This window comes from Thunnus thynnus, chromosome 16 (assembly GCF_963924715.1).
Source record: "Thunnus thynnus chromosome 16, fThuThy2.1, whole genome shotgun sequence".
Taxonomy (NCBI): Eukaryota; Metazoa; Chordata; class Actinopteri; order Scombriformes; family Scombridae; genus Thunnus; species Thunnus thynnus.
The window spans coordinates 13374505-13397535 of NC_089532.1; the positions used below are offsets into that span (position 1 = coordinate 13374505).

Below are 23031 nucleotides of genomic sequence, written 5' to 3' on the forward strand. Positions count from 1 at the left end.
AGAATAACAAACTCAAACTCCCTTTTTAAAAAGAAGGAAAATTAAGAAAATTGGGGAAAATTAAAGGTTATGGGAAATGGATGTACTTTCATTTAGATTTTAATTGGGATGTACATTGATTTTCAACAATGATCTTGTTGTACAGCACAATATACTGTAAAGTACACTGTAATTCAGACATTTATCAACAAGCAAAGTTACAATGAGAGGTATAGACATATACAAGGTTAAAGCTTTTCAAACAAAGTTGTGACATTGATCTATAATGGGCTCAATGAAATAGAATCTCCTCTTGGCCTGAGACCATTAAAGTGTAATTATGCTTTTTTTCTTATTTTCATAGTCTTGACTCTTATTTGCACAGTGAAATCATTGTACTCATCAAGTTAACTGTTGACATCTGTGAGCGCAACATTACTGAAAATGAGGCAGACTGGGCAAGAAACTCAAGCTTTCAGATGATCAGATTTTACACAAATAAAGTGACTGCCTGTGTGTCTGAAACAGTTTGACAGCTGCATTCCCAGATAATTCCACTGAGTGCATTGGGAGGGGAAATGGAGGTCAATTGGATATTTATTTCCCAAGCTTGTCATTGTAAACATCCATTGAAGCTGGGAGCAAGGTCGCACATCTAGTTTAGCTTTGACCAACAGTTGTGTGTCTGCATAATGTTCTGTAGAGCAATGCAGGGTCATTGTCAGCATTTCTGGTGAACTTTTGGTCTCACTTACAAGTAGTTTAGATAATCTGGGTGAACTGTTTGCCTCACCAGTCACTCATGATTCTTGCAATATCTGATGGCCAGTGGCTGAAACAAGATGATATACCAACATCACCTTTGATGATGTCCTGAACTGGAAAAAAACAAACAAAACTTTTGCAGTGCTTACAAAAAGAATAAAGTCCCCAGTCACTCATTGTAAGACTTATATTTATAATATTGTATATGTGTACATTTACAGTATATCAGCAAAAGATTCAGTGTAAGGCTTTTGCAATTATGCCACTCTAGGTGTTACATTAAATTAAATATACAAATTATCTAACAATTTATGCACAAATTTTTTGTTCACACCATACAAAGAAACTGGCATGACTGTGTGAGTCACTACTCTTCAGGCTACTGTGACTTTGAATAGTAAAAACAGTGTACACAACAAAATTGTACAAATTGTATGAGCATGCAAATGTGTTCACAGTGCGTAGGTGGTCATTCTCCAGTCAGCTTGCAGATTTAAATTAGCCAGTCAAAGGAAGGAGACAGAAGGGAGGAATATTACATGGATATTAAATATGTTTAGCACTAAAATATAACAAATCAGTAAAAGTAAGGTCATGTAAGAGTACAGAGCAAAAGATTCAGACACATACTGTATATACTGTATATCTACAAACATGCACAGAGGGCTGAGAAACATCTCACATTAAATTGTCATTACTGCTACACAGAGACACAAAGTCTGTTTCCATCTCCCACTACTTCCATTATCTTAGTTTGTGTCCATTACTTCTCCAATATAGAACACAATTTGAAAGGCTGTTTAATTATGTAAGTGTTATTATTGTGTAAAATCTAAAAGCAATTCTGATGAAACAACAATTAGGGCATAAGTGTTAGGATGGCAGATAATGTAATTCTCACTCTCATATCCTGTACATTGTACAACTTCATCCAAGTAGTACCAGAAGCAGTCCAAAATGTAAACAGAATGTCATGAGTCGCATCTGATCACTTGCATTAAAGATGATCACACTGTCTCTTTCATTTGTCCTGATCTAAGTAGACATTGCACACTGTTGAGAAAGGCAAGACACACTAAAACCTGGCCTCCAAAAGCCTTGTCCATCAAAGAGTGTGTCGAGGAAGGTTTAAGACTGGGGAAAGACCCCAACACAGTAAGAGGAGTAGTGAGTAGTAGTAGTAGTACTGAGTTATGTTCCATCTGGAGCAAAAAAACATGAGAGAGAGGGAGTTCAAATCCCAGCATACTGAGCAGAATCTGATGGGCTACCTTCCAAGGGGTACATCATGCATATAATCGAGTAAATGCTATTATCTTGTACTTCACCTCTCTGTCTACGTGAACATGATGCAGGTATGACTCCAAATATTTTTCTTATCTCACTTCTGGGTCACACCCACTTCATCATGTGAAATTGTTCAAAAAACATAGACCATAAACTCTCAAAAAATCACAATCTTGCAGATCAGCTTGTCAGCAGACATCATTAGCTCGAACACTGCTTATTAGGTTGCTGCGTGTGGAGGTGAGGCTTAAGATCGTTGTTCTCCTAATGGACTGCTGACTGAAGAGTTCCTGAACTTTTTTCTGAAAGTTCTTTCCTACAATGATGTAGAGGATGGGGTTGAGAACGCTGTTGAAGAAAGCTAAGTAGGTAAAGATCTGGTTACAGATGTGTAGGATGGCTTGAAGGTCACATCCTTTCAGGATTTCAACTGCTTGGAGTGAGACTAGTATCTTAATAAGGTGGAATGGCACCCAGCAGATCAGGAACGCCACGAGAACGACCAGCACCAGAGTGGTCGCCTTGTGGTCTGTGTTCTGTTGAGTGTTCAACCCCTCCACTGACCGGTTCTTTAAAGCTTGAATAATCTTGACAGTGCACCAGGTAATGATAGAAATGGGGAGGATGAACTTGAAGATGATCAGTATCCCTTCACACAACAGATGTATAGTGTCATTTGGGTAATTAATATGGCAATGGTGACCTTTTACTTCCCTGAAGTAGAGTATGGGGACACCCAGGAGCAACCCGAAACCCCACACCAGCAGACAGCACAGTTTGGCAAACTTTGGCCGACGAAACCTGTCATGAGACAGCGGGTGCACCAGTGCCACATAACGATCCATCACGATCAGAACAAGAAAGTAGATGCTGCAGCAGGCATTCATATTGATGCCCAGGTTGACCAGTCGACACAGGTGATCACCAAAGGGCCACTTATAATTGTGGGTTGCATTCACAGCCCAGAAGGGCAGACAGGACACCAGGACAAGGTCGGCAGCAGCCAGGTTGCTCAAGTAGATCTCAGCCACGGTGAAGGCCTTCTTGTGTAAGTAGAAAACCGTCAGGACAAACACGTTAAACACAATTCCCAGCACAGCGATGAGCCAGATATATATGGCCATCCATTCCTCGGATTTTTCAAGAGGACAATCAGTGCCATTGGTGCTGTTATGATCTTTATTTACAGCTGTGGTGCTGAAATTAGTAGGAACACTGTGGATAGAGGAAGGCAAACAAGACAAAACATTATTATAATCATAACGTGGAATACTGAGAAACACTGACTTTTGAGTAATACTGAATACTAAATGGGATACTGAAAAACCCATTTTATTTTGCTTAGTGCAGCTCCCAAAGATGTTTGTATTGGTTGTGGACAAAAAACTGTGGCAAAATGTAGGCTCAACAGGAATTCATTTTATAAGTATCCTGTCTGGTTGTTTTTAATAAACTAACTTTATTAAAACAGTAGAGCAATCCTTATCCAATAACTTTCAAATGTTTGTCAAGGGTTCATACTTTTTTTGATACTTAAAAAAACTGTTTTGGTGCTGCTGGCTCACACACAATTTAACAAAGTAATGAAGGCCAAGCAAATAAGCCATGTAGAAGGCTACCATTACCAGACTACCATAAGACATGGTAACATGCAATGGAAAAAGTGAAACAAAAATCACTCAGATGTTTCCACAAACATTTATTGGCCAAAGAAAAAAACAAAACAAACAATGCAATGATATCTGCAAAACATGAGTGGGTGGGAGCTTCCTTGACGATGAGTGATGAAAGATAACATTTGGGATACCATGGTGGCCTCAGGGCTAAAAGCCTTTGATCCACATTTTGCTGGTTCCTGTCTGGCTGTAGCTGGCTTTTCACCAATAACCTTACTGGTTTATTTATCAAGTACTATTGTCTGTGTGTTTTCTGTTGTACATATTCCATAAACAATTTAGAATGCAATTTAGAATATCAAAATGTGTTATAGTTACTGTATCTATAGTTTTATTCATCTGTATGGGGCTCCACAACCGTACTGTACTGTATATGAAGTACTCATTTAATTTAATTTCATTAATATAAAATATAATATAAAAGAGCGAAAGAGCAGGGCATGGGGGGTACCAGATTTGATGATCTGGTACCCCCCTGGTACTCAACTTCAAGCTGTAGCCTATTACACATTTCTGACTAGCTATAGCCCGGCAGTATTTGTAGTACAGTACGTAATAAATGACCTGTGATGGTGAATCGGAAGTGGTCAGTATTTTAATTGCTTTAAACCAAACTAATTGGTATTATATTTAAATTTCAGGTGTATATTGTGTTGTTAGCAAATTTGTGATTGTTGCTTAGACATGTCATTTTATTGAACCCCTTTATTACTGTATGCGAAAATGTCTCCTGAAAGCAAATTAAGACTTCAGGTTGTTTTTCAAGAGGACCTATTATGCTCATTTCAGCTCTAAATTTTTATTTTTGGACTCCACTAGAGTAGCTTTGCATGATTCACAGTTCAAAAAACTCCTTATTTATCTTATACTGGCCCTTTATGCAGCCCCTCAATATACACAGTTTCTCTTACGCTCCATTTTAGCTCCTGTCTCTTTAAGCCCCCCCTCCCGATGAGCCCACTCTGTTCTGATTGGTCAGCTTTACATATCGGAGTTCTGTAATTTAACGTCAATGCAAACCAAACATTTCCTGCTTTGCTGCTTCAAATTAAAAGCTTTTAAATGACTTACTAATGGGAGACCTTTATTGTGAGGAATTTGCAGGAAGTAAAAACATGTTCCTCACTGAATTAGCGACACTAAAAAATGGCCGAAACAACATATGGAGCTATTTGAGCTATTTGTTCAGCGGATCAGTTAGAAATAATGCATGGAGGAATAGTACAGGCAGAAACAGCCACAGTGAGATGTTTTATGAGGAGCTGCAGACAACCAGCACACCTCCAACAGATAAACTACTTATTTTACTTTGCTGTGCTGTGTAATGGCATCGTGGCTTGGCGTAACTACTCCCGGAGCAGAGCAGCGAACTTGTGCGCTGTCCACGTAGCAGATGTCCATATAAAGGAAATCCGTCATGAACTGACATCAGCTCCGGCTGAAACTTAGTGTTCAGAGCAGTCTGAAGCTGCTGCTTTTTGCTAACAGGGATTACTGCTACATGCATTTACCTCGTTATTTGACACGTCGGCCACTTTTAAGATGGACATCCGACATTGTGACATTATATATATGTCTGAAAATAAGGAAAAGCACAATACGTCCCCTTTAAAGATGAACCAAAGTGTCAGTAACAGCTGAGCTTCTCTCTATATGAAAGCGCGTAATCTCTGTCTATCTGTCTGTCTGCCTGTATATATGTATGTATATATGTATGTATGTCTGTCTGTATGTTTGTCATTTGCATATCTCGAGAACCGTTCATCTGATCTACTTCACACTTGGTGGGTGTATTGCTGGAGATACAAGGGAGTGCACTTTCCAATTTTGGCGCAATTTGGACACGCAACACATTTAGTATTAATAAACTTGGAATAAGCAAGCAAAGTGAGCCGCTCAGCTCTGTGTCTGAGTGCAGCGGGGACTGTTATGTCAACACTGTCACATCACAGCGGGATGGGGTTTCTGGGCTCTGACTCGCTGAGCGGGACAACGACATGCACCCTGCTCAGTTAAACTGCCTGAGAGAGACGAACAAGCATACACAAGAGACAAAACAAGATGAGACAGAGGCAGTAAAACCACCCAGTAACAGCACGGACACGTTTGATCAACCAAAATCAACCAGTGAAAAGCTGTAAACTGCTTCTACAGTTCAACTTCAGTTCAGTCTAACTGAAGTTTCTGTCTAAATTTAAATCATTTAATTTGTGAAATCCTTATCGTTTTAATTGATTCGATTGTCAGTTGATACATATATATGTGGTTCTCAAGAAATAATAAGTAAGCAGCCTGTTCCGAACAGGCACGTTTTGAATGGGCACTGCACTAGTTTTAACTAATAAGGATGTTTTGTAATCAAATATTCATCTTCTTTTACATAATTAGGAGAAATATTCACATAACCCCATCCACCCATGGATCAGGAGCAGAATATTATTCTATATGCTTCATTGTGACATGAATATTATTTGTAATGTAAATTTGTTTGTGAATCTCAGGCATAATTTTTTCATGAAAATGCCGTCAGCAGCAGCCTGAAGAGCACAGAGACACACAGATAGGTAAACCGCAGGCATTTCTCAGATGGTTAAATGATAGTTATGAGCATTGCTGTGGCTCTGTCATGACACTCTTGAGTTGTATCATCCAAATCAACAAACTGAAAGAAGAGCAGAGCCACAGAATGTCAGGTGAGGTTTGAAAACCTTACAGCAGATAGTTGTGTTAAACACAGCAGCAGATAACCTAGAAGTTATTTTTCTTTGAACATTTATTAGGAAAATCTATCATGTGTTAGTTTTAAATAAAAAAAATCTGCATTAATAAAATAAAATGTAAAACATCTAATTGAAATCAGAAAAATTCAAGCCTTTTTTAGGCAAGTTATATCAGCAAATACATATTCATTGAAGTAAGTGCTTTGGAGAGTTACATGTGTGCATTTGAAAGAGAAAAGAGAGATCAAATTCATACTGTTTATTTTGGCTGCCTTTTATATTTAAAAAAACAAACCTACGCCCTTAATTTAAGTTGCCAAAGTGCAAGTGTAGGAATGGTTCTCTATTTGTCTACCAGTAACAGCTGTCATTCACCACTTGTATGCATATGCCACGGTACCATTTGTCAAGTACGACTTTTCCTTTTGTATTACTATTTAGCACTTTACAGAAACTTAATCTTTGACATTTACTGCATCTACAGTTTCAGAATAATTTCATCTACAGTATATTTGGAGCCACAACAGTGTAAAAATGCTTTCAATTCAATTGAATCCAAAGTCAATTTCAATAGACTTTATATTTGTGCATCAGCATAAAACACAGTTTAACATTTTTAAATACTCTTTATACTATATATATGTATCATTACTGTTTATTTAAACATTAAAGCTGATTCTTGCTGACATCTAACACTAAGCGTGATGACTCAAATAGTGAAAGAACAACAGTGCAAGTCCATATGTGACATATTGTAACCACAAAAATACCAGGTTTGTCTAGATTTAACCCTTTTCTGTGAGGATAATGGTAAAAACAGAAAAGTAATATACAGACCAAATAATGCTTGTACATACCTTGTAGGCAGATGAGCCATTACTCCTGAGTAAGTCTAGATGTGGAATGTCCAGATACACAGCCACACTGTAGTCCTCCTTTCTGCTACTGTCTTCTGTCTGTCTCTGACTCACTCTCTTAAAGGAGAGAGGGACTGTTAAGTGATAAAGTTCTTGAGAATGCCAGCTGCCTTGCTGTATTGCCCCACCTTCCTGCTAATTCTGCCTCCTGTTTTTTTCCCTCCTGCACTGTATACACAGAATGTCATTATGTTCTCAGAGATGTTCTTTCTTAACATATACGATATAAGGTCAGATTGTTTTTTTTAAAGGGGAAATATTATGATAATGGAATGTAATGGAATAAACAACTGATTCTGCTCTGATCCAGAGCAGTTTACCGGTGGGAAGAGTTTGTTTTCTAAATATTTTGGGTTTAAGTGGATTTATCTTCAATCTTGCTTCTCACGTAGCTGGAGCAAAGCTAACACCGGAGTCACACACCACCTCAGCTGCTGTCATCAACAATTAACATCTTAAATGCTGGTGAGTTATATAATTTTATAAACAATAACATTGCAGCCTTATTTATGCCTTTAGATGACATTATTTTGAGATATTTTCAGACATTTTACAAATCAACATCATGATGTAGTTATTTCGGAATCCTTTTGATTCATTTATTGCTATTAAATCACAGCAAAATCTGAGTTTACACCCAAATCCAGCATCCAGCTCGAATCAATCCAACTCATGCCCACAAAGTCTGCCCGAAATTTGAGTGTCATGATTGATGACCAACTAACCTTTAAGGTTCACGTGGCCTCAGTCGCTTGATCACGTCGATTCACCCTGTACAACATGAGGAAGATCAGTCCCTACCTGTCTGAGCATGCAGCACAACTCCTGGTACAGGCTCGTGTTATATCACGCATTGACTACTGCAACTCCTTACTGGCAGGCCTCCCTGCATTTACACTTAAACCTCTGCAGATGATCCAGAACGTGGCAGCATGTCTGGTCTTCAATCAGCCCAAAACAGCACATGTCACCCCGCTGTTGATATCCCTCCACTGGCTCCCAGTTGCTGCCTGCATCAAATTCAAAACCCTGACACTTGCTTACAAAATAGCAACTAAAACAGCCCCTGCCTACCTGAACTCCCTCATTCAGGTCTACACTCCCTCCCACCCACTATTCTCTGCCAACGAAACGCGCCTGGTATCACCACCACAACAGGGCCCTAAGTCACTAGCTAGACTCTTCTCCTCTGTAGTTCCCCAGTGGTGGAACGATTTACCAAACTCTGTTCGATCTGCAGAGTCCCTCTCAATCTTTAAGAAAAGACGAAAGACCAAGCTCTTTCGCAAACACCTCTGCACTTGATGAACTGTGGGGAGAGAAAAAAACAAAAAAACAAAAAAAGAAAAACAAAAAAACTCCCAAAAAACAAACAAAACAAAAAAAAAACAAAACAAACAAACAAAAAAACCCCCATACTTCTATGCACTCTATGCACTCTAATCATTGCCTTGTTGCACTGCCTGTTGTCATCTACGTCCTATCGGGCCCAAACTTAAGCTTTATGGCACTTACTCGTGTTGTTGTCTCCTGACTAGATCCTTGCTTGTGTTGTATCAGTCTCATATGTACGTTGCTTTGGATAAAAGCGAAATGTAATGCGATGTAAAATCGACCGTTCTGAACAGAGCTATTTAGACAGGATGAGAAGGTTGCTGTGGTGCTTAATATTTGATGTATTTTGACCAAAGTATGTCAGAAATTTTATTAAGACCCTAGAGCACTGTGTTAACTTGTGGAAAAGAGGTATAATATGGCCCCTTTAAAACACATGACCTGGGTGGGGAAGTTACTAAACAAATTTAAATGACATTTTATCTCCCATCTGTCTTTTTATAAATATCATACTGTAATGCTAGAAAATGTTAATGACTATTCGGTAGTAATACCCAGGAAACAACAAGCAGCTTCCAAGCTAATTACAGGAAGAGAGAAGAGGTTATATATTTGTGTGAACCAGCTTTTTATGAAAGGGTAACACTTCATTTTACAGGTCTGCAAATTTCATGGTAATTAGGTGATAATTAGCAAGTAACCTCTTTGAAATTTCTTTGAAATTACTCCAAAATGTATCTCCAATTTCATGGTAAGTAGATATAATAAGCACGTAACTTATTTTAAATTTTGTTGAAATTACCCCAAATTTACCCTAGCATTTATCTTGAATTTCATGGTAAGTAAGTGAGTTGTTGCAGCTTAATTTCCAAGTAGTTTCTGTCTAATTTCTATTGAGCGGAACCCTATATTGAAGTGAGTTGTTGCAATTTCCAAGTAATTTCTGCTTAACTTCTGTGGATCATACCAGCTTAACTTCCAACTAGTTAGGGCCCGAGCCCAAAGGGCAAAGGCCCTCTTGTACTTTGCGTGTTTGTTTCTTTCTTATTAGGGCCTGAGCCCCAAAGGGGTGAAGACCCTATTGTATTTCGTGTGTTTGTTTCTTTCTTCTTCGTCTTTCTTTATTAATCCGCCACTTCAACCCTAAATTTGACCCCCTAAACATGCTACATGCCCGTGACAGAAGACCTTCAATTGCGTCGTGGCCCGACGTGCGCAGAGGAGCGAGGGCCTGTTCATCGCTGTTTGCAGCTTTAATTAGGGCCTGAGCCCCAAAGGGGCGAAGACCCTATTGTATTTCGTGTGTTTGTTTCTTTCTTATTATTCTTTCTTTATTATTACGCCACTACAACCCTAAATTTGACCCCTAAACATGCTCAAAAACTCACCAAATTTGGCAGGCACATCAGGTTTCGTGAAAATTTGATAAAATGTAAAAATTAACCGCCAAAGTGCCAAAATGTTCTTGAGAGCGCCACCCATGTAACGAATATGGCCGCCACAGCCCACAGGAATGTCGGAGAGAGATCAAACCAAAACTCAATTATTTGTCTCATCAAGACCTACACATCATGTGCTGACACCCCTGACCTAAATCCAACAGGAAGTCCGCAATATGTCCATGAAAGTATGACTTTGTGCCAATTTTGGACCCCGATCAAACGCTATCTCCTCCTAGGGTGTTAATGGTATCGGCTTCAAACTTTAATACATGACTTATCACACTGGGCTGAACAAAAGTTATTAAAAACTTTGCAATAACTTGAACGGTTTAGATTTTGTAAGCCCTGAAAGTTGTAGTGCCACATCACACCTTACAATGTAAACCAATGGGGAGGCAATCTATGGGCATGGACTTTGTGTCAAACAAAGGCTTCTGATGTCTAAACTATGAGTCTGATCACTTTCAATGGATTCCCCACAAAATTTCCTACTGCAAAAAGGGGATTTTCAATGTAAGATTTGGCCAAAATCATGGGATTTATGAGGAGATTTCACAAGAAGAGTGACATTCTCCTCTCCAACTGAGGGGGAGAGAGAGAGAATAGGAGGGGGGGATGGGTGTGGGGGTTGAATGGAGCTCATTGAGTGAGAGTGACAGTTTAGTGATAAAGTGCTGCAGAAAAATAAAATCAAAACTAAAATTTGTAGCTCTGTACTGCAGTTTTTCCTTTATTAGGGTTCGAGCACCTAGCGGTTCACTCACACTCTCCATTCAAATATATGAGTATTTTTCTGTGTCCAGCTACAGTTACTTATTGTCTCTACACACCTGACAGTACATATGTCAATCAAACTTTGACCAGGTCATGTGGGTTAAAAGTCTTTACTTTTCTAAAAATAAACTTGATGAAAATTAGGAAATTAATTTGTTTTACACACACATTCATCAAGAGTTTTCAATTTACTAATTGAAATTCAAGTGAATGGGCCCAAAACTTGCATAATTTTGATGACACAGGTGTGAGCAAGACAGACATGTCTCACCCTGCAGAAAATTCTCATCTTCGCATCGTTGAGAATTGATGTGTCGCCATGACAGAGGAAGGTGCTATAACTTTATTGTACATGCTCCAGTCTGCACCAAACTTTACATGTTTGATAAGACTCCCGGCCTGAACACGTCTACATGACAATATTCCATCAGTGATGCACACCGGCTGAACAGCCTTATGAAATAGCAGGTAAGCAGCCCCAGCAGCAGGCAAAACAGTGGACAAAGGAAGTGATGTTTATCTCCTTCTTGCACTGTCTGAAAACAGCCCGGGTCTGAAGACATCTACATGCCTGTGACAGAAGCCCTTCGACTGCATTGGGCTTGATGTGCACGGAGGTGCGAAGGCCCGTTCAACGCTGCTTGCAACCTGCAGTTTTAATTCATGTGTTTGTTTGTTTCTTTCTTTCTTATTCCGCCACTTAAACCCTAAATTTGACCCCCTAAACATGCTCAAAAACTCACTAAATTTGGCACGCACATCAGGTCTGGTAAAAAAATTGATAAAATGTAAAAATTAACCCCCAAAGTGCCAAAATGTGCTCGAGAGCGCCACCTATGTAACTAAAATGGCCGCCACGGCCCATAGGAATGTTCTAGAGAGATCAAACCAAAACCGACTTATTCATCTCAAATCATACACTGACACCCCTGCCCTAAATCCAACAGGAAGTCCACAATTAGCCTTTCTAAATAAGACTTTTCCTCAATTTTGGCTCCTAAACAAACGCTATCTCCTCCAAGGGCGTTAATGGTAATACTTCAATTTACTGGCCTGCAGAAGTTAGGCAGAAACTACTTGGAAATTAAGCTGTAACAACTCACTTTAATTTAGGGGTCTGCTCAGCAGAAATTAGACAGAAACTACTTGGAAATTAAGCTGCAACAACTCACTTACCATCAAATTCAAAGTAAATGTTAGGGTAAATTTGGGGTAATTTCAACAAAATTTAAAATAACTTACTTGCTTATTATATCTACTTACCACGAAAGTTCAGGGTAATTTCAAAGAAGTTACTTGCTAATTATCACCTAATTACCATGAAATTTGAGGTAAATTTTGGGCTAATTTCAAAGAAATTTCAAAGAAGTTACTTGCTAATTACCATGACATTTGCGGACCCGTAAAATGAAGTGTTACCGAAATGGAATAGTAGGTTATCATTTTATAAATCTTTTGTGTATATGTTACAAATGTTTTTAAACTAAGGGGTCAGTGTTTGTTATCAACTGAATGTGATGTAATGTCATTGTCATTTTGGGGATATATGTTGGTGAAGAAATCCTACTCCTAGTATAGTTGAACTCTTGAACCTGTTTCTATCTGAAGGCTGCTTGTTGACCTCTGGGGTTAGCTAGAGATATCTTAAGCCTACTGTTTTAGAGACTGTGTGGATCATGAGGTACCTAGACAAGCTAAAGTTGAAGGATGTCCATGTTTGAAGTTATTGATTGACCATGAGGTCTCTGTTAGATCATATGACCATACTTGTTTGTAAGAAGGTGTAACAGTTTGTGGAAATGTACATTTAGGGACCAGACTGTTTTTAGCTTTGCTTCTGGAGAGGTATAAAGCTGTCTAGTTTGGGTTCACAATCTTTAGAGAAAGGGCTGGCTTTAGGGAAAGGGCCAGCTGAACAACATGCTTTCTATATAAAAATCCAAGACAATTGTATTTTTGTTTGTGTTTGGACATTTGTATAATTGTTACTGATGGTGTGATGGATTGTACAGTGTCTACAACTGCTCCAACAGGTAACAATGTTTAATGCTTTCTTTATGTGCCTCTTTCTGAAGAAAATTTCCCCAACATATACCAACATCACCTTTATATGAAATTTCATTTTTTAAATGATGTCCTGAACTGGAAAAAAAGACCTTTTCCAGTGCTTACAAAAAGAAAAAAGTCCCCAGTCTCTCATTGTAAGACTTTATAATATTATATATTATTATAACAATATGTATACATTTATGGCATGTCAGCAAAAGATTCAGTGTAAGGCTTTTGCAATTATGCCACTGTAGGTGGTTACATTAAGTTGAATATACAAATTGTTTAACGATTTATGCACAAATGTTTTGTTTACACCATACAGAGAAACTGGCGTGACTGTGTGAGTCACTACTTTTCAGGCAGTGTACACAACAAAATTGTACAAATTGTATGAGCATGCAAATGTGTTCACAGTGCAAAGGTGGTCATTCTCTAGTCAGCTTGCAGATTTAAATTAGCCAGTCAAAGGAAGGATGCACACTGCCAGAGACAGAGGGGAAGAATATTACATGGATATTAAATATGTTTAGCATTAAAATATAACAAATCAGTAAAAGTAAGGTCATGTAAGAGTACAGAGCAAAAGATTCAGACACACACTGTATATACTGAATATCTACAAACATGCACAGAGGGCCAAGAAACATCTCACATTAAATTGTCATTACTGCTACACAGAGACACAAAGTCTGTTTCCATCACCCACTACTTCCATTATCTTAGTTTGTGTCCATTACTTCTCCAATATAGAATAGAATTTGAAGGGCTGTTTAATTATGTAAGTGTTATTATTGTGTAAAATCTAAAAGCAATTCTGATGAAACAACAATTAGGGCATAAGTGTTAGGATGGCAGATGATGTAATTCTCACTCTCATATCCTGTACATTGTACAACTTCATCCAAGTAGTACCAGAAGCGGTCAAAATGTAAACAGGATGTCATGAGTCGCATCTGATCACTTGCATTAAAGATGATCACACTGTCTCTTTCATTTGTCCTGATCTAAGTAGACATTGCACACTGTTGAGAAAGGCAAGACACACTAAAACCTGGCCTCCAAAAGCTTTGTCCATCAAAGAGTGTGTTGAGGAAGGTTTAAGACTGGGGAAAGACCCCAACACAGTAAGAAAAGTTGTGTGACAGCATACACCAGTGCTGTGGCCTCAACACCTACAAACTCTCTTTTTACAGTAGGTAAAGCCCTGAGTTATGTTCCATCTGGAGCATAAAAACATGAGAGAGAGGGAGTTCAAATCCCAGCATACTGAGCAGGATCTGATGGGCTACCTTCCAAGGGGTACATCATGCATATAATCAAGTAAATGCTATTATCTTGTACTTCACCTTCTGTCTACGTGAACATGATGCAGGTATAACTCCAAATATTTTTCTTATCTCACTTCTGGGTCACACCCACTTCATCATGTGAAATTGTTCAAAAAACATAGACCATAAACTCTCAAAAAATCACAATCTTGCAGATCAGCTTGTCAGCAGACATCATTAGCTCGAACACTGCTTATTAGGTTGCTGCGTGTGGAGGTGAGGCTTAAGGTCGTTGTTCTCCTAATGGACCGCTGACTGAAGAGTTCCCGAACTTTTTTCTGAAAGTTCTTTCCTACAATGATGTAGAGGATGGGGTTGAGAACGCTGTTGAAGAAAGCTAAGTAGGTGAAGATCTGGCTGCAGATGTGTAGGATGGCTTGAAAGTTACATCCTTTCAGGATTTTAACTGTTTGGAGTGAGACTAGTATCTTATAAAGGTGGAATGGCACCCAGCAGATCAGGAACGCCACGAGAACCACCAGCACTAGAGTGGTCGCCTTGTGCTCTGTTCTCGGAGTGTTTAACCCCTCCACTGACCGGTTCTTTAAAGCTTGAATGATCTTGACAGTGCACCAGGTAATGATAGAAATGGGGAGGATGAACCTGAAGATGATCATTATCCCTTCACACAACAGATGTATAGTGTCATTTGGGTAATTAAGATGGCAATAGTGACCTTTTACTTCCCTGAAGTAGAGTGTGGGGACACCCAGGAGCAACCCGAAACCCCACACCAGCAGACAGCACAGTTTGGCAAACTTTGGCCGACGAAACCTGTCATGAGACAGCGGGTGCACCAGTGCCACATAACGATCCATCACGATCAGAACAAGAAAGTAGATGCTGCAGCAGGCATTCATATTGATGCCCAGGTTGACCAGTTGACACAGGAGATCACCAAAGGGCCACTTATAATTGTGGGTTACATTCACAGCCCAGAAGGGCAGACAGGACACCAGGACAAGGTCGGTAGCAGCCAGGTTGCTCAAGTAGATCTCAGCCACGGTGAAGGCCTTCTTGTGTAAGTAGAAAACTGTCAGGACAAACACGTTAAACACAATTCCCAGCACAGCGATGAGCCAGATATATATGGCGATCCATTCCTCGGAATTGTCAAGAAGACAATCAGTGCCATTGGTGCTGTTACGATCTATATTTACAGCTGTGGTGCTGAAATTAGTAGGAACACTGTGGATAGAGGAAGGCAAACAAGACAAAACATTATTATAATCATAACGTGGAATACTGAGAAACACTGACTTTTGAGTAATACTGAATACTAAATGGAATACTGAAAAACCCATTTTATTTTGCTTAGTGCAGCTCCCAAAGATGTTTGTATTGGTTGTGGACAAAAAACTGTGGCAAAATGTAGGCTCAACAGGAATTCATTTTATAAGTATCCTGTCTGGTTGTTTTTAATAAACTAACTTTATTAAAACAGTAGAGCAATCCTTATCCAATAACTTTCACATGTTTATCAAGGGTTCATACTTTTTTTGATACTTAAAAAAAAACTGTTTTGGTGCTGCTGGCTGACACACAATTTAACAAAGTAATGAAGGCCAAGCAAATAAGCCATGTAGAAGGCTACCATTACCAGACTACCATAAGACATGGTAACGTGCAATGGAAAAAGTGAAACAAAAATCACTCAGATGTTTCCACAAACATTTATTGGCCAAAGAAAAAAACAAAACAAACAATGCAATGATATCTGCAAAACATGAGTGGGTGGGAGCTTCTTTGACAATGAGTGATGAAAGATAACATTTACTGGGATACCATGGTGGCCTCAGGGCTAAAAGCCTTTGATCCACATTTTGCCAGTTCCTGTCTGGCTGTGGCTGGCTTTTCAACAATAACCTTACTGGTTTATTTATCAAGTACTATTGTCTGTGTGTTTCCTTTTGTACATATTCCATAAACAATTTAGAATGCAATTTAGAATAACAAAATGTGTTATAGTTACTGTATCTATAGTTTTATTCATCTGTATGTGGGGCCACAACAGTACTGTATATGAAGTACTCATTTAATTTCATTTCATTAATATAACATATAATATAAAAGAGTGAAAGAGCAGGGCATGGGGGGTACCAGATGATCTGATACCCCTCAACTTCAAGCTGTAGCCTATTACACATTTCTGACTAGCTATAGCCTGGCAGTATTTGTAGTACAGTACATAATGAATGACCTGTGATGGTGAATCGGAAGTGGTCAGTATTTTAATTGCTTTAAACCAAACTAATTGGTATTATATTTAAATTTCAAGCGTATACGGTGTTGTTAGCTAATTTGTGATTGTTGCTTAGACATGCCATTTTATTAAACAAAGTAATCTCTGTCTGTTTATCTGTCTGTCTGTATGTATGTATGTATATATGTATGTCTGTCTGTATGTTTGTCATCCGCATATCTCGAGAACTGCTCATCTGATCTACTTCACACTTGGTGGGTGTATTGCTGGAGATACAAGGGAGTGCATTTTCCAATTTTGGTGCAATTTGGACACGTGGCACATTTAATATTAATAAACTTGGACTAAACAAGCAAACAGTGAGCTGCTCAGCTCTGTGTCTGTGTACACAGCAGAGGCTGTTTCATATAAACACTGTTACATCACAGCAGGGCGAGGCTTCTGGGCTCTGACTTGACTTCATACTTGGTGGGAGTACTGCTGAAGACCCAAGGGAGTGCAGTGTCAAGTGTAAAGCCATGTGGTCTTGCAACATGATTAATAAACTTTGAATAAACAAGTGAGACAGCGAGCTCCATGTCTGAGTGCAGCGGGGTTATGTCAACACTTTCACAGCACAGCGGGGTGGGGTTTCTGGGCTCTGACTTGCTGAGCGGGACAAAGACACGCACTCCGCTCAGTTAAACTGCCTGAGAAAGAAGAACAAGCAGAAGAACAAACGAGACAAAACGAGACGAGACGGAGGCAGTAAAACCACCCAGTAGCCGCACAGACACATTTGATCAACCAAAATCAACCAGTGGAAATTGCCTCTACAGTTCAACCTCAGTTTAGTCTCACTGGTAAATTTAAATCATTTCATTTGTGAAATCCTTATCGTTTTAATTGATACGATTGTCAGTTGATACATATATATGTGGTTCTCAAGAAATAATAAGTAAGCAGCCTGTTCCGAACAGGCACATTTTGAATGGGCACTGCACCAGTTTTAGCAAATAAGGATGTTTTGGAATCAAACATTCATCTTCTTTTACATAATTAGGAGAAATATTCATATAACCCCATCCACCCATGGATCAGGAGCTGAATATTATTCTATATGCTTCATTATGACATGAATATTATTTGTAATGTAAAATTAGCTTTTCCAACAGATTTGTTTGTGAATCTCAGGCATCATTTTTTCATGAAAATGCCATCAGCAGCAGCCTGAAGAGCACAGAGACACACAGATAGGTAAACCGCAGGCATTTCTCAGATGGTTACATGATAGTTATGAGCATTGCTGTGGCTCTGTCATGACACGCTTGAGTTGTGTCGCCCAAATCAACAAACTGAAAGAAGGGCAGAGCCACAGAATGTCAGGTGAGGTTTGAAAACCTTACAGCAGATAGTTGTGTTAAACACAGCAGCAGATAACCTAGAAGTTATTTTTCTTGTAACATTTATTGGGAAGATCTATCATCAGTCAGTTTAAATACTAATTTCAATCTCTTGTTTGTATTCATAAAATAAAATGTAAAACATCTGATTAAAATCAGAAAATTCAGGTTATATCAAAAATACATATTCATTGAAGTAAGTGCTTTGGAGAGTTACGTGTGTGTGCATTTGAAAGAGAAAAGAGAGATCAAATTCATACTGTTTATTTTGGCTGCCTTTTATATTTAAAAAAACAAACCTACGCCCTTAACTTAAGTTGCCAAGGTGCAAGCGCAGGAATGGTTATCTATTTGTCTACAGTATCAGCTGTCATTCACCACTTCTATGCATATGCCATGGTACCATTTGTCAAGTACGACTTTTCCTTTTGTATTACTATTTAGCACTTTACAGAAACTTAATCTTTGACATTTACTGCATCTACAGTTTAAGAATAATTTCATCTACAGTATATTTGGAGCCACAACAGTGTAAAAATGCTTTCATTTCAAATGAATCCAAAGTCATTTTCATTAGACTTTATATTTGTGCATCAGCACAAAACACAGTTAAACATTTTTAAATACTCTTTATACTATATATATGTATCATTACTGTTTATTTAAACATTAAAGCTGATTCTTGCTGACATCTAACACTAAGCGTGATGACTCAAATAGTGAAAGAACAACAGTGCAAGTCCATATGTGACATATTGTAACCACAAAAATACCAGGTTTGTCTAGATTTAACCCTTTTCTGTGAGGATAATGGTAAAAACAGAAAAGTAATATACAGACCAAATAATGCTTGTACATACCTTGTAGGCAGATGAGCCATTTCTCTTAAGTAAGTCCAGATGTGGAATGTCCAGATACACAGCCACACTATAGTCCTCCTTTCTGCTACTGTCTTCTGTCTGTCTCTGACTCACTCTCTGAAAGGAGAGAGGAACTGTTAAGTGATGTCAGATAAAGTTCTTGAGAATACCAGTTGCCTTGCTCTATTGCCCCACCTTCCTGCTAATTCTGCCTCCTGTTTTTTTCCCTCCTGCACTGTATACACAGAATGTCATTCTTAACACGATATAAGGTCAGATTGTTTTTTAAAGGGGAAATATTATGATAATGGAATATAATGGAATAAACAACCGATTCTGCTCTGATCCAGAGCAGCTTACCGGTGGGAAGAGTTTGTTTTCTAAATCTTTTGGGTTTACGTGGATTTATCTTCAATCTTGCTTCTCACATAGCTGGAGCAAAGCTAACACCAAAGTCACACACCACCTCAGCTGCTGTCATCAATAATTAACATCTTAAATGCTGGTGAGTTTATATAATTTCATAAACAATAACATTGCAGCCTTTAGATGACATTGTTTTGAGTGTGGATGAAGCAGGTACAATGTTAGCATAGCTCTGATCGATCTAAACTTCATTCAGAAAACATGCATTTTAAAAGTTGTTTGCTCGTTGTCTTGCAGACAGACCTGACAAAGGATGAATTCAGACATTTTACAAATCAACATCATGATGTAGTTATTTTGGAATCCTTTTGATCCATTTATTGCAATTAATGCAGCAAAATCTAAGTTTACACCCAAATTGACCATTCTGAACAGAGCTATTTAGATGGGATGAGAAGGTTGCTGTGGTGCTTAATATTTGATGTATTTTGACCAAAGTATGTCAGAAATTCTATTAAGACTCCAGAGAACTGTGTTAACTTGTGGAAAAGGGGTATAATATGGCCCCTTTAATACACATGACCTGGATGGGGAAGTTACTAAACAAATTTGGATGACATTTTATCTCCCATCTGTCTTTTTATAAATATCATACTGTAATGCTAGAAAATGTTAGTGACAATTCAGTAGTAATACCCAGGAAACAACAAGCAGCTTCCAGGCTAATTACAGGAAGAGAGAAGAGGTTATGTGAACCAGCTTTTTATGAGTGAACAGTGACAATATGATCAGTTTGTATTGACTAAATCCAGACACCCACCAGATGAACGTTCCTTTCTTGGTCTTGTGGTTCTTTGCAGTGTTTGAGAACTTTCTGTCACTGTTATCAGGAATGTGTTTTCTCCAAAGATACATAAATTAACAGATTCTAAAATTATCGTTGTTGTGACATTTTTTGCTAGGCAATAGGGTTACATTAGTAATACCAGGCTTAATGATATATATTATATATATAAATGCTGTGCACTTTGGCACCTTAGATGTTTAGATGCCAGGTGTTTGAGTGAGTCCCAGATTTATTCTGCAGCAAGGCAACAACTCCAAGCACACAGCCAGAATCATAAACATCATTCAATGACAAGAAGAACAAGGAGTGCACAAGCACAAGGAGTGCTGCAACAAATGGTGTTGCCGTCCCACAGAGCCCTGATATGAACATCATCGAGTCAGTCTGTCAACTACCTTGAAAAACTGTCTGCAAGTGTCTCATTTAGGTTTCTTCTGTTTACTGCACTTTGTATGAAGTCAATTTTAGGCCTTTATTAGATAGTGGAAGTAGAGAGATGACAGAAAATGATGGGAGAGAAACATGGGCAATGGCATGCGACAGATGTCCATGGCCGGACACAAATATGGGATGTTGGAGTTTATGGTGGGTGCCTTAACCCATATTCAGGGGATCACCAAAGTCAGCATGCTTCATAGTCTAGGGACCATGAGTGTTTGTACAAAATTTCATGGCAATCCATCCTATAGTTGTTGAAATATTTCTGTCTGGACCAAAGTGGTGGGACAACAAACTGACCATCATTGCCATCCCTAGCGTCTTCAGTGTTGCTATAGGGTCTTTTTAAAATATCACTGGAAGTGCTTTTATTACTATGGCTAAGACACACTGGCTTTACTAGCTGTAGTCTCACAAACATCTGCTCCACATTCATTTCAATTAAGACGGGAGAACAATGCAATTACTTCCTGTCTGGAATAGATACTTCCTCGCTCACTTTGCAGAGAGTTCATTGACTTGTGAAGCAATGAAACTCTTGAATGTCCAATTAATGTAAATAAGGGGATGAGATTAAACTTTTGTTATGTAAGCACTGATTGATTATTTCCTTGTTTGTATACTGTCAGTGCATGCTTTATAAGATACAAGGAGCAGAATTATAGGAGGGTTGTTGTATGACTGGCTGTTACTGTGAGGGTGGGGATATAGACAAGAGGTAGTTTTCACAGAAGACACTCTGACTTGTCATGGTGGGAAACCAACAGGTGTAAATAATGATTTTTTTTAAAAAAATAAAGAAAGAAAAAACGCTGAATTTCATTTAGCTTCTTCAGTTTCAGGGTCCTGGTATTGTACATGCTGGCTCAGTTGGACACTTGAATAGAACAGAGCCATTTATTGATAATTACCTCTCTGCTTTTCCTAATCTAACAAGTCAAAATGTCTGCTATGTAAAATCGATTTATAAAACGCTGAATCATTTTCAATTTGTGAAATTATTATGTTAGGTGGAGGCAAGATAGTTCCAGCAACTTGCAATTCCCACCCACACTATTTCCTCCACTGCCGGGCAGAAAGAATTTCATTCTCAACAGCTTGTGTGTAAAATTCTTCTTGTCAATCTAAGAAGGACTGGCATGATGGGACTGCAAGATCCAGTAATCAGTGTCAGGCTAAATGAGCCAAGTGAAATGGGGAATCTAGCAATAAGCAGCTGAAATCAATCAGTGCTACACATGGGAATAAACACATTCACACAAATAACTGTTATGATTCGTTGAAACAGCGCTACATGTTCTTGAGGGGAAGAAAACAGAGACTTGTAACTTTTTTTGCCTGCACAACACAAATGCAGCATAAAACATGTAAAACTTTATGTTTTTCTGTCTGTGTTATGTTTATTGTCACATAAAGCAAAGGAAAGCCTGCTGGAAGACAATATAATGAGTAACAAACAGTCAATGGAATGGATCTGGAATGCAATGGAGCAGTCAGGAGCTATAACTGTATTATTATTTTTTAAAATATAAATTGAATTCACACCTCCTCATCAAAGGTTATTTTTATGAGCTGTGAGCACTCTCAGATTGTTTAATTAGATTTTTTTTGTGGATGCATGAAGAGGCAGGATTTCACAAGAAAAAAGCAAATTACTGTCCCACAAAATAAACTTGATTTAATGGATCAGATTTTCTTTTTTTTGTTTTTGTTCCTATAGTTGATCATCTTACTACCACTCCTCTCATCAAAGGAACCAGAAAGGCGTAGCAAGCTAGGGAAATGGCATGATCGTAACAGTGTCTTGGTGCCAAAAACAAGCCCTCACAGTAATTAACTGGGATTGTTTATGTTATTAGATTTTGATAATAGGGCCGTGGAAGTGGATGTCAAGTCAAACATACAGTAGACCAAATGGCTGATAGAGTCGCATGTGAATGCCACAGAAATTTTTCTTCTTTTGTGCGACATGTCAAATCATACTGTTGATAAATAATTTGGTAAATTTTCAACAAACTCAACAAAGAGCCACCATAACTGCCAGTCCTGATCATAGCTATTTCTAACATAACCTGTAACCACACAACATAAAGTCACCCCTTGGACTTGGAAGTAAAGGTAAACTACTAAAGAAAGTAAATTACTTAATTAGGCATTCTTCATTCCTTGAACTTTTGTTTCCAACATTTTGAGAGGGTTACATTTATTTCTTACCAGAACCAAAAGCACATCAGAATTTTGAAGCTGTGAGACGATACTCTTAATTGTGTCTTGTTACACTTGCTAGGCTACTATATGATTATGACAATCACTGTTTGGGTGAGGGGTTTAGCAGTTGTTTGGGGGGCTTGTTGAAATCCTCTCCTCTCCCTGACCAGTTAAGTTACTCTTCACTGCCCTCTACACTACACCAGGAATTACTGATGGGTGCATTTTGTTTAGTTGTCAGAGGTGTGCGCTGTTGCTCTTGTAACCATACCTACAGTGATGTCACTCTTCTACATCACTGTCGCAGGGTGAGAAATTGAACCATAGAAGTCAACAAACATAGGATTTTCAGCTGCTGTTAATTTGCTCTTTTAAACTCATAGCAGACTTTCTAGAAACACATCTCCACATTCATGAAAAGAGTATCAAAACACTTAATTAATCAAATGCAT

General features: G+C 38.5%; 1 protein-coding gene across 2 annotated transcripts; it reads right to left on the reverse strand.

Moving 5' to 3' along the window:
* Nucleotides 1-83: 83 nt before the first annotated feature.
* Nucleotides 84-18866, reverse strand: LOC137199669 (B2 bradykinin receptor-like). Of its 2 annotated transcripts, XM_067614116.1 has the most exons (3): nt 18721-18846; nt 7285-7401; nt 84-3246 (listed from the first exon to the last, which is right to left on the reverse strand). In XM_067614116.1, the coding sequence occupies exons 2-3, from the start codon at nt 7302-7304 to the stop codon at nt 2220-2222; spliced, it is 1047 nt and encodes a 348-aa protein (XP_067470217.1). In that variant the 5' UTR covers nt 7305-7401; nt 18721-18846; the 3' UTR covers nt 84-2219. The 2 variants fall into 2 exon arrangements, with proteins under 2 accessions (XP_067470217.1, XP_067470218.1); XM_067614117.1 differs by lacking the exons at nt 84-3246; nt 7285-7401 and adding an exon at nt 9881-15463 and having other exon boundaries at nt 18721-18866.
* Nucleotides 18867-23031: the final 4165 nt, after the last annotated feature.